Source organism: Bos indicus x Bos taurus, chromosome 8 (assembly GCF_003369695.1).
Source record: "Bos indicus x Bos taurus breed Angus x Brahman F1 hybrid chromosome 8, Bos_hybrid_MaternalHap_v2.0, whole genome shotgun sequence".
In the NCBI taxonomy this organism is placed as follows: domain Eukaryota; kingdom Metazoa; phylum Chordata; class Mammalia; order Artiodactyla; family Bovidae; genus Bos; species Bos indicus x Bos taurus.
This window is the reverse complement of record NC_040083.1, coordinates 45,181,159-45,194,204: the sequence shown is the minus strand read 5'-3', so window position 1 is coordinate 45,194,204 and position 13,046 is coordinate 45,181,159. Positions and strand designations below refer to the sequence as shown.

Sequence of the window (13,046 nt, the reverse complement as noted above, 5' to 3'; positions counted from 1 at the left end):
TGCGTGACTCAGCCCATCTGAAACATGAATTGGGAGCACCAGGATAAAATATCAACCAGTAAAATACATGTGATCATTCTTCAGCAATACTTTGGACCTAAAATGATCAAACTCCAGGTAAATCAGTTCTTTTTAGAGCTACATCATCATGGCCTATTATTAAGCCCATTATGTGTTACCCCAAAGAAAACTGGATCTTGTTGCTGAAAGTTGTTAGGCAGCCTGCTCCACCTATCCTGAAGTCTGCATACTTCTCTATAAATAACTCCAAAGAACCAGAAAGCAAATTTTGTAAGCAATTTTGCTTCAAGATTTTCTTCCCAGTAACATACAGCATTCTGTCATTTAAAAAGTCCCAACATTGACCTTGGAAAATCCTGAACAAGCTGACAATTTCCTGGGCTATTAATTATTTATAGTATTAGAATAAACCGATACTTCGGACAACTAAAAGAAAATCAACCTTGTTTCCTTGAACTTTTGTACCCTTACCGTGTGTGTGTTAGTCGCTTGGTCGTGTCTGACTCTTTGTAACCCCATGGACTGCAGCCGGCCAGACTCCTCTGTCCATGGAATTCTCCGGGCAAGAATACTGGAGTGGGTTCATTCCCAACCCAGGGATCAAACTTACATCGCCAGCATCTTCTACATTGGCAGGCGGGTTCTTTACCACAAGTGCCATCTGGGAAGCCTTATCACAGTACCTTGTAAAGATTACTATCCTCTTGGTAACAGAAGTGACATTGGGCACCCCAGGGACAAAATGAGTGATCTCCACTAAATGTACACAGAATGTCCAGCTACCTTTTTGAGCTTTATGCAGAAGTCTAAGATGAGTAAAGTTTGTATTTATCAGGAGGAAAACCTAAAATTAAAAGGGCCATTTGTGAAATGCAGAAAGTATGTTCATGCCCCCTGATAAAATGAAACAAGCCAGAAGCCTCTTACTGAATTCATATTGAAGTCTAGTGCATGGAAAAAAAGAAAAAACAGTAATTTCTAACTGAGTTGGTGGCATTCAGATCATGCACTTTACTTCTCTTTAAGAGGTGGGAGCACAGCCATGGTGGTGCCCTCCTTTCTCTTAGAATCAAGTTCCTTTGGTTTACTGTTGACTTTTGCTCTTCAGGTTTCTCAGATTCTTTGACTACAAGCCATTAGGTTAACTCCTGTCATTTCCAACCTCTGGATTAGATTCATGCTTCCTTGGAGAGACTAAATACATCTCTCAAACTCCAGAAGGTGAGATACTGGAAGGAGCTTCCTTCAGCCTCTACCACGGCCGGGAGTCCTGGGCTTCTGAGGGCATCCATCGCCAGCCTAGGCACGGGTGCCCTCGGCGCTACTTCTCCTTCCACAACCGAGGAGGCTGTTCAACAGCATAAGGTGACAAAGGCAACATGTGAGGCTGGAGGGGTGAAGAGAAGTCAGAAGTGACTGTAACGGTAGGAGGTTTCTCTTCAGGGCGATAGAGAAGTTCCAAAATTGGTGGTAGTGATGGCTATACATCTCGCTTCAGTCGTGTCCGACTCTGTGCGACCCCACAGACAGCAGCCCACTAGGCTCCTCTGTCCCTGGGATTCTCCAGGCAAAAATACTGGAGTGGGGTGCCATTGCCTTCTCCAATGCATGAAAGTGAAAAGTGAAAGTGAAAGTGAAGTCGACTCCTAGCGACCTCATGGACTGCTGCCCACCAGGCTCCTCCGTCCATGGGATTTTCCAGGCAAGAGTACTGGAGTGGGGTGCCATTGCCTTCTCCAGAATATACTAAAAACTACTGAACTGCATGCTTAAATCAGGTGAATTATAGGGTATATAAATTAAATTTCAAAAGTGCTATCCAGGGCTACCATTTAGAGGGACTCTAAATGGACAGGCATCAACCAAGGTGCCCAGCCAGGGAGACTGGCAACTTCCACCTGCTTCCTGTGGTCCGTAGTGCCCCTACATATCCTTGGGAAATAAAAAATTGCCTATTGCAGTTCGGGTATTTTTAACTGGTACAAGATTCACTCCTCCTCACTAGGCTTTCTCAAACACTGCATTATGGAAATGAAAAATGTTTACAATATGTAACAATTAAAGACTTTGAAAAAGTATAAAATACTATCACTAATGAATAGCATTTATTCAGCATTTCCAAAGTCTTAGGACTGCATTGTACATTAATTTTAAATTAATATAATTAAAGTCATGATCTGTAAGTTACAAATTTCACATTAATGAAATCTGGGAAACTGAGAAAAGTGCTGGGCCATCCTGTGGTACTTTAAAAATCCCACAATTTGACACAAAGGATGGCTCTGCATGGATCTCTAAGTCCACAATTCCATTTCTGTGGTCTTTAAATCACAAACTAAGTGCTTCTATGTAATGTAAACTTCATGTTTTAAAAAATAATTTTTGCAACATGTGCATGCAAAATATATTATTCTACAGTAACTTTTTTAAAGTAATGGGGGAAGGTTGGGAAGCCTAACATTTTAATTTACATTGACAAATTAACTTGCTTTTGGGCAAATCTCAGAATAAAGTTTCCCTTGTCATCTTTGCATAATTGAGAAGTACCTTGAATGTGCAAGAAGAGTCATTTTGCTTTAATTTCTTTAATTTTTATTTTTTAGGTAAAAGGTATTTGACTATATTGTAAAAATAGTAATGGATATATGTTAAAAAACAAAAGACAAAATAATTTATACCTTTCAAAAATGAGCAAGACATAATATTAAGCATAACAGTACAAAAAAAGTAAATCAACAAAAACTAGCAATGCTAGTTTTTCTTGTAACCAGCTACTATTAATATCATACTAAGCCCTGATTTGTCCTACATCTGAAATACTAACAATTTATCATGACACTGTACAGATCTTCAGTTCTCCTACTCAATCACTTTTATACATAGTAACTTCAAGGAGAGTCATTTTAATACTGTCAAATTTAAATACTCATCTATGGAAAATGGGATTCTCTCATTACTGTGCAACAAGGAAAAAAGAAAGATATTCATTGAGTTAATCCACCTGCAACACAAGCCTTGATTTTGAATTACTGTTCATCACAGTTGCTCTATTTTCCCCACTTATTGATTCATTGTGTGTGTGAAGGCACTGCTTGATGACTATTGTCACTGATGTAAATCTGATTCTTGTTGCTTAGTTGTTGTTGTTCTAGTCACTCAGTCGTGTCCAACTCTTTGTGACCCCATGGACTGTAGCCTATCAGGCTTCTCTGTTGATAGGATTTCCCAGGCAAGAATACCGGAGCAGGTTGCCATTTCCTCCTCCAGGGGATCTTCCGGACCCAGGGATGAAACCTGCATCTCTTGCATTTCCTGCATTAGCAGGCAGATTCTTTACCACTAGCACCGCCTGGGAAGCCCCTATTAATTCATTTAAAGGCCATAAATGCTGTTAATTTAAAATCATTTAAAAAACCCAACAACCTTGGATTCTGGCCTTGGCATACACCATCAAGTCACAACCTGGCCAGGCTGAGACACAGGGCATATAAAGTGCTCAGTGGGGCCATCCACGGAGTTTCAAGAGTTAAACTAGTTAGGCTGGAAAGGGCCATCCTTTTGTAAGTTACTCAGCACCCTGCTCTACCCATCCTGAAGACTGAGTCAGCAAATGAAGCTGACTCAAAGGCAGACCAATGAAGTGGCCAGCATCTAGCCTCCCTCAGCCTGGCTCTTCCTCTACAACTCATTATTTCCCTGCCTGCTATCTCAGATCCTCACATGAATCCCAAATTCAACTCTCTGAGGGACGCTCCTAGCCATTCAATGGACTTACACAAAGGTAAGGAGGTGGGGGGAAATGAAGTGGGCATAGATTTAACATCAGTCACAATCACATGGACCTCAAATTCAATGAATTATCTGTTAAATGGAGGAATGGCAACATAAGACCCCATTCAGCATTAGGATAGAAGGCAATGGTACCCCACTTCAGTACTTTTGCCTGGAAAATCCCATGGACGGAGGAGCCTGGTGGGCTGCAGTCCATGGGGTTGCTAGAGTCAGACATGACTGAGTGACTTCACTTTCACTTTTCACTTTCATGCATTGGAGAGGGAAATGGCAAACCACTCCGGTTTTCTTGCCTGGAGAATCCCAGGGACGGGGAAGCCTGGTGGGCTGCCATCTATGGGGTCGCACAGAGTCAGACATGACTGAAGCGACTTAGCAGCAGCAGCAGCTGTGAAGTATATAGAATATTGGACACAGAGTCAGAGACACCACAGTGTTAGTCTTGGCTCAGCCATACACTAATGTGTGACCATGCAGAAATCACCTGGCCTTTCCTATGGCCTAATAAGACAGCACCCGTGAAAGGCTATACCACTGTTAGCTATTGCTGTAATAAAAACAGTAAAGATAATATTAATTACAGAAGTAGTGGTAAAACAAAGGAAAGATCACATATGAACATGCCAAAAGCACAAGCTTACTCTTGACTCTACATTCACAAGAATCCAGTTTATGAAGCACCACTTCCTTCTTTGCCTTTGGTTAGATGACCTCTCAGTTAGAGCACTTCACCATAGTGGTAAGTAGTGCATTTCACTCTTTAATAAGAAAAGCCAGTAACAATAAAACAAGGGTCTAATGTAGACATTCATTCACACTCTCCCCTTCCCTTCCCTTCCCAGGGTCAGATAAGTTAAAAGTGGCATAGGTTGATGATGACTGGTGCTGAACTCAGTTTAGTCTCTAAGTTGTGTCTGACTCTTGTGACGCCATGGACTGTAGCCCACCAGGCTCCCCTGTCCATGAGATTTTCCAGGCAAGAATACTAGAGTGGGTTGCCATTTCCTTCTCCAGGGGATCTTCCCCACCCAAGAATCAAACTCGGGTCTCCTGCATTGCAGGCAGATTCTTTCCCAACTGAGCTATAAGGGAAGCCCGAATTCACAGAGCTATCATTATCCTAAGGATATTAATTATATCCACACAATTGCTACATGTGGCTTCCATAAAACTGCATGACCAAAAACTTCATGCAACCCTTTTAAACCCTTAATTTTACCACATTCACAGAACTAGTTGTTTTTTTTAGGCAGTGCACACATTCAGTTACTAAAAAGGTCACATTCTTAAATCATTTTACTTTCATAAATAGCAGCAGCAGTAGGTCTTCATTTCAGGAATTTTAAAAAATATCCTCTTATGGAAAACTTTAGACATACAAAAGTGGAGAGAAGAGTATAGATCATGAATGCATCACCCAGCTTCAGCAACTATCAACTCTTGGCCAGTCTGGTCTATAGCCACACTAAGTCTCCTCACTGAAGATTATTTAAGCAAATCCCAGACACGATATTAGGTCATCCATAAATACTCTTATTTACCATACATGCCTAAAAATGAGAACTTCTAAAAAAAAACCTAACATAATCACAGTATCATTTTCACCTTAAAAACAGGAGTAATAAATTCTTAATATCATCTGATATGCAGAATATTCAAGGCTATTTCAGAGACATTTTAAAATAATGAAACCAAGTTCCTATCACCTTGTAAGTCAGCATACGCATGGATGGTAAGAAGAGAAGTACCATGCCAGATATGGGTACTCAGTGCTATGCCAGGCTTAATCACTAGCCTTGTAGTCCCACCCAAAAATCTGAACCTCATCCAAATGACCAGGTATTGTGTATTATGGATCTTTATGATCATGCTCAAACAGTCAAACTTACAAAGTTAAATATACAAACACCATGAGTCTAGTACACTCACTTTATAGGATTAGTTCCTTTTTGAGGAGTCATAAACAGAATTTCAGATAACTATTTTCCATTCAGATTATTTTCCTATTCCTTCCATCCTACAGTTCCTCATTCCTTACTTTTGAGCAAAGAGTACATTTTACATTTCACTTACCTGTGAAAAGATGTGCACAAGTTTTTTTAAGCTTGTTGGCTTGATCAAATAACTTCCGAGAACTTTTGTTGGACGAGGGATTCAACCTCTGTCTCATAGTTTTGACACCTTGCCTAGAGTCTGGGTTGAAAAAGATCACAATCGGGAACCACTGAGTATAGTTCAACAGGTCCACAGCCTTAGGAGTTACATCCAGGAGTGCATGCTTATCCTGTTAGAAATGGGGGAAAAGGTGACGTAAATGGGTAAAAGCCAAAAAGCATAAAAAAGTTTGTGTTAATAAGTAAAGGTCACATCAGATAAAATGTGCCCATGTAAATCACAAAGCTGAAAACGTTTCCCTTCACATTAGGTCCACTTTAATATTACCAATCTATGAGAACGTCTGAGAAAATCAATTAACAAGTTTTTGGTATAATGCTCAGAACTCCAAGAGAATCAATACATTGGTTCATAGAACATCAATTGATTGCCACACAATGAAACAGCTTACATTTATATTCAGCTTACTAACATTTAATAATTATTAAAATACAGACTCTATTCTTAAAAATACTGCAGCAAACCATGACCCTATTCTTTTCAACAGCGTGGCCTTCAGGTGATTTTCTTACCTGTTCAATAATTTGTCTCACGGTATTTAACCGCACCACCCCGGTGGATTTCTCAGATCCTGCGTCTCTTGGTTCTGTTTCTGCAAAGGAAAAAAAATAGAGCAGGGAGCAGGGAGGGGGGGGATGAATAAAATTTTAGAAATCAGCGACAACCAAGTACCACCCTCCTAGCATCAACTGGGACAAGAAACCTGACATTCATTGTCTCCTAATAAGAGGCAATGGGAAGGACCAAGACTACCTGTTTCACCAAAATCTAACCAAGGGAAACAGACCAGGCCAACAGGAGCATCCTATGAGACAAGTGGCTCGGACTATTCAAAATACCATGCCACAAAATAATTTAGAAAAAGGAGAAGATCAGAAAAGATAAAAACCAAAAGTACTGCATTCTGAACTTAAAGAAACAACAGTAATTACCTTGAAAGGCATAATTGGGATAACTGGCCAACTGATAAAACTGGGATAACTGATAAAATTTGAAAAAGGAACTATATACAAAATAACATTATTGTATCCATGTTAAATTTCCTGGTTGTGATAATGGTATTATGGTTGTATAGGAGGAGAATTAGGAGATTCACAGAGGTAGGAAGTGTTATAACGCCTACAACTTAAACTTTCAAACACGTCAGCGAAACTGTAAAAAGTGTGTGTGTGTGTGTGTGTGTCTATGGGGGACGAATATAGATGGCAAATGTTGCCTGGTGACAAGTGATTCCAGGGGAAGGGTATGTGGGTGTTTATTATTTGTTCTGCAGGTTAGAGATTTTCCGAAATAAAAGTTGAGGGAGGAAAAAGTATCACTGACAGACTTACTAGCAGTTTGGAACAGGTCAGGCAAGTCATTTGCCAACTTCTCCAGGGCTATATCTGCTATGGGGCCAAATAAGACAACAGGTCTCTTGAAACCAGCTGAAATGAGAAAAGAAAAAGCCATGAAATTAGATGTAAAATAAGCTAGAAGGATGTATTTTACAAAATGAGAAACATGGCCAATATTTTATAGTAACTACAAATGAAGTATAACCTTTAAAAACTATATACCTGTAATTTTATACATAATATTATACAACAACTATACTTCAATTAACAAAAAAGAAAAGCCATGAAGACACCTCCAGGTCTTTAGCTGTTAAGAAACAAAAGTATTTTACAGAGTATTGATAACAAAATAGTGGACTTTCCAGGTGATGCTCGTGGTAACGAGTCTACCTGCCAATGCAGGAGACACAGGAGACCCCAGTTTGATCCCTGGGTTGGGAATATCCCTGGAGAAGGAAATGGCAACCCATTCCAGTATTCTTGCCCAGAGCATACCATGGACAGAGGAGCCTGGCAGGATACAGTTCATGGGGCTGCAGAGTCAGACATGACTGAACAACTGAGCACACACATTGATAACACAACTAAATAAAAGAAACTGTGTGTTCTTCCATCTCCAATTCAGCCCAGCTCTTTTCTGAAGAATAAAAGCTCTCTCTTTTATTTTGGTTCATTCCCCTCACCATTACTAAAGATAAACTTTGCTCTATAGAATATATAAAAACTTCTGAATGGTAGTATTAAAATAGAAAATAACCAAGGTTGTAGAAATACAAGTTTGCACAGTTCAGTTTTTTCTAAGTCTTATTTCGTGCTGAAAATATGACTCCAACTGTCAGCTCACTTGGCCTAAGTGATATAGATAAATTGGAACATGACCATTAAAGTTTAAAAATGAAGAAAAACTGGCTCTGAGCCCAGTCAGATCATTTCCTGGCCCACATGGATCCCTTACCTTCTCGAAGCAAAACCCTCTCGTAGGCCGGGAACTTGGTGCTGACTGTCACGGCGGCAGTCAGGTCCTCCCGACTCTTCCGTAGGTTCTTCTTCACACCTGATCTCTGGCCGCGCATCCTCCAGAAGTCTGCCCTGTCCCCGGTGGTGTCTCTCTGGGCATTCTGAACGCTGGCCATTTGTTCCGCTCTGAGAGAAGAAGCCAGGAGAAGTAAAGTTCTGAAGTCAGGAAATGCACAAATGTGAGAGTCACTAACTAAATCCAGTCTCACTTATGGACTTGGATCAGAGAAGATGTAGCGTGACAATGAGCAATGCCAGGAGTAAGAAACACAGGTGCTTTCTCATCCAGATGGAGGCAGAGAAAAGCTGGGTGCACATGAAATCTACCAGAAGTAGCTCAGTAATAAACATGCTGACATGGCTTGTTCTGCTTAGGCTAGTGTACAGACATGCCCTGTCTTACTCTGCTTTACCATACTCTGCAGACACTACTTTTTTTTTTTTTTTTGGCAACTCTGCATCAAGCAAGTCTACTGGTGCTGCTGGTCTATTCCCAGTAGCAGCCACTCGCTTTGTGCCTCTGTGTCACAGTTTCTCTCAAAATTTCAAACTCTCCACCAGCAAAAAACACTATGAATCATGGAAGGCTCTGATGATGGTTAGCATTTTGGGGCACTAAAGTATTTTTAATTAGGGTATGTACCTTGTTTTTTAATAGACATAATGCTACTGTACAATTAATAGACTTAATAGTATAATATAAACATAACTCCTATATGCACCGGGAAACCAAAAAAATTGTGTGCCTTGCTTCACTACAATATTTGTTTCATTGTGGTGGTCTGGAACCAAACTCACCATCTCTCCCAGGTCTCTTCATACATGAGAAGCAGATGAGGGGAGAGGTCATGATGGCAAAGGACGAAGTCATATGGGGCTTCCTTTACGTGGGGGTGTTGTTTATGTGTAGGGGGGAGTCTTAGGGGGTCGTGTGGAATCATGTGGTCTCAGATACCTGCTTTTGTTGGGGATTAAGCCTTTCTCCAGTTCGTTCCCGATCCTCACGGCCAGCCAGTGGCCCAGTTTGCCATCGTAGAGTGTATCTACCACACGGAAGACCTCCCCTCTGGTGAAGGCCAGGCTCTGTGGAGTTTCCTTCTCACATTCAAAGTGGCTTCTTATAAAAAATGAATCCCCTCTGCCACAAGCCAGTATGTCTCTATACACTGAAAGACAAAAGCATCGTTTCATGCGGTGCTCAGCCTGGCTAGGGGTCTTTCCTGGAGCGGTTATCGGGTCCTCTGAGCTCTGATCACCCTCTTTACCTTCCATGCATTTAGTGAACTCAGCACACAGGCTCCATGGTAACCATAGCTCAAACAGGAAGAAGGACAAGTAACTAAGTTCATGACTTTTGCTGTGATTGTTAATTTTCTGTATCAACAGGCCATGCGACGCACAGATATTTGGTCAAACATTATTCTGACTGTGTCTGTTGCGGGTGTTTCTGGATAAGCTAACATTAACACATAGACTGAGTAAAGCAGACTGCCCTCCCTCATGTGAGTGGCTTCAGCTAGTCTGTTGAACATTTGAACAGAACAGCAAGGTAAATCCTTCTCTGAGTAAGAGATAATGAATTCTTTTTGCTTTCAAGGTGTGACATGAGCTTTTTTCCTGCTTGCAGACTCAGATACACTGGCTCTTCCTGGATCTTGAGCCAGTCCACCTTTGGACAACAACTACACAATCAGCTCTCTTGGTTCTCAAGCCTCTGGACTTGGACTGGAAGTAAACCATCAGCTTTCTTGGGGTCTCCACCTCACCAGCTCACCCTGCAGATTTTGGGACTTGCCAGGTACCATGAACATATGTGCCAAGTCCTCATAATAAGCAGTTCTTTCTCTGTGTGCCATTTTGTCTGGAGAACCCTGACTAACACAGGTGCCAATGAACCCTCTGAAGCAGACAAGAAGATTCTATTAACTTCCATTTTACAGATGACAAGACCTGGACAGGTAAATCAACGTGTCAGATTGATAAGGGTTAATATGCGGGCTGACCTGCAGGTGTGGCCTCTGCATCTGTCATACAGAAAACCTCAATCATAACTTCAGACAGTAATTAAGGAACGATCCCTGTCCAGAAAAGCAGTTTTATTCCAAAATCACACAACTAGTAAAGTTCTTTCAGTGGGTGCAGAGAAAGCATTTCTGTAGGAAGTTAAATGCTACCCAAATTCTTTGCACATATCTATGACCTAGAGTTAGGTCAATTTTTTAACACTCAGATTTGCCTATTCTGTTCCCAAGCTACCTCCCTCCCCTACTGTCCACTGAACTCAAAACCAAACTTGCTCACCATCAGCTCGGCTCTGAGCTAAAATGGTCACCGTTTCACCTTTGGGGATTTCTAACAGGTAGAGAACAGCATCCTCCCGAACGAGTCCTCTGAAATCCTGTGTGTTCACCTGATAGAGGAGGGGCAAACAGAAAAAAAGCAAGAGAAAATAAGAAGGTGTTTCTTAAAAGGTGCTCCCTGAGCTTTTGATCTGTTTTCATCAGGGCCTGCCTATGTAAAGACGCATACATCAGGGCCCCACAAGAAGCCCTTGGTGCCCTGCTGAGGCCCTCCAAGTACCCCGCCTGGACTGTGGGCACCGCCACACCCTCCTGTTCCCCACACTGCCCACCACCCCTCAGGAATGTGTCATTCCACCAAAGACTCGTCACTGGATCGGGTGAGGATTTCTAGGAGTGTGTCAGTCTCCCTCTCTTCTTTGAGTCTCCTGCGCAGGTGGCCAGCGAGGTAATGTACCATTATGAATCCAATAACTAGAATTCAATAGGAAGTGGTGAGGTCTATGGCGAGTGAGCATGCTGGCTCAGCTTAAGGCATTACTACTTTTTAAATTAGTTCAAACAGAAGCCTGCAAATAAGGATTCTGCCCAAATCCACCTTTTTCTTGTAGCTTCTATCATCTGAAATTGAAGAGCATTAGTTTTACATGGTAGACCATCAACCTAATGTAGGCTTTTATATTTAAGCTTCTGCCACACAATAGGTTAAAAGCCCATGTTTATCCACCGCTGATCAAGTAGGGTACACTGTAAATAGCTTTTGGAAGACAAGTTAGAAAGAGTAAAACTCAAAAATGGTACAAATAAAAAGACATTTTGACATCTTTGCTCTGTACCTTGAAAACCATTTTAAAACAGAAATACACATAAGTAAAATGCAAAAATGATTTTAAAGTACCTTATGTTTTAAAAGGTATTACAGAAGTGAAGATATAGAATTTCTCTGAAATATGTTCTTCAATCATTGAAGACTTGTAGAATCTTTTAATCAAAGAGTAATGCCTTACTACTGGAAAAAATACTTAATTGAGCCTAATTTAATTAAGGTTGGAATTTACAATGAAGTGAAAACATTTTTTCTTCATGGAAGTTTTCAATGTGGGGAGATGAACCGAGCTATCCCTTTTCAAAGTGTAGGTAGACACAGGGACTTGGAGTTGTCACTAACTAGGCTCTTTCTGGGAATGTTTCTCTCAACACATTCTGCATCATGCTTGTGTTATAACTATTCTGGAGACAGTCTGGCTGTGTCTAAACTGCATTACTGTTTTGTAAAATATAACTGTATAAATACAAGAACAGAATGTTGAAAAGAAAAAAAAAGTGAAACCAGGCATGAGACTAAAACTATATTTGGTACATTAAAAACGGTAATTTACTAAACCAATTGTGTTAACTTTTCCTTTGATACAATATTTAGCATTTAAGATAGCTCATCTCCATCTCTTTGTCTCTGAATTAAGGATATATGACCTTTGGTATTGAATCCTTTCTGGCGTGCTATCTGCGGATCTACATTGGTGTCTATATACGGCTATGAATATGTCTTTCTATGCACTGTACACGCTTGCATTTGTTTATTTAAATAAAGCAGGGCCAAAGGGCATTGGGGAAGACCTTGGAAGTCCCTCTGTCCACCTCTACAAACTGAGAATGACTTTCCATCAAGCCAAATACTATAATGGTTGAAAGCCTACATGGTAGCTAAAATCCACACAGTTAATAAACTTAGGAGGCTCTTTTTTCTGTCTTTCCTCTTCTCTAATAGTTTCTGAAAATGAAATGACAATCATAGCAGGTAACCCAAGCACTAAAGCATGTGTTATTTCAGTTATTTACATGGCACATAATTCGCCACCCAACACACTCATGTTTTCATTCCACATGTCAAGTTGTCACCTTTACAAAAGAAAGAGCTGCACTTAAAAACCTGCAACAGAAGAAAGTGCTTGGTCAATGTGTATCGGACCCTGGTATCCTCAATCTGACAATGAAAAGAAGTGTTGAGACAAACTAAAGGAAAAAAAGGCCAAGACAGCACTTTGGTGAGGTTGTATAGCCCTCTCTAATAAGTATTCTCTTTTATTATCTATTTAATAGTCTACACGGTCCAGCTGTGTCCGTTGTGAGCCTGAAGAGGACTCTGTGTCAGCTGCACTAAGACTGTGTCACAACCTCAGTATGCGAGCTCAAGCTTTTTCACCTCTTTGCAGAATGGAGGGCTCCTTTCGTAGTCAACAGAAAGCTTATTCATGCCTAACAATGAAGACATCTACTGTCTGACCTCCCCATGAGACTACTGCAAAAGAGGTGGGTCCCCACAGTTTCTTCCCTGTTGCCAGGGTGATAACAGGAAAAAAGATACTTTCTTAAATAGCAAACATTGCCTATCATAATTTTTACC

At 40.8% G+C, this 13,046-nt stretch overlaps 1 protein-coding gene across 7 annotated transcripts in view; it reads right to left on the bottom strand.

The window, feature by feature from the left end:
- The window catches only part of TJP2 (tight junction protein 2), a 128,302-nt gene that overhangs the window by 9,560 nt on the left and 105,696 nt on the right, over nucleotides 1–13,046 (bottom strand). For all 7 annotated transcript variants that reach the window (XM_027549424.1, XM_027549423.1, XM_027549426.1 and 4 more), the window contains 6 exons: nucleotides 10,644–10,752; nucleotides 9,298–9,508; nucleotides 8,281–8,468; nucleotides 7,320–7,415; nucleotides 6,501–6,580; nucleotides 5,887–6,097 (listed from right to left, as the gene is read on the bottom strand). In XM_027549424.1, coding sequence (XP_027405225.1) covers nucleotides 5,887–6,097; nucleotides 6,501–6,580; nucleotides 7,320–7,415; nucleotides 8,281–8,468; nucleotides 9,298–9,508; nucleotides 10,644–10,752 — 895 coding nt within the window. The remainder of the gene's footprint in view (nucleotides 1–5,886; nucleotides 6,098–6,500; nucleotides 6,581–7,319; nucleotides 7,416–8,280; nucleotides 8,469–9,297; nucleotides 9,509–10,643; nucleotides 10,753–13,046) is intronic.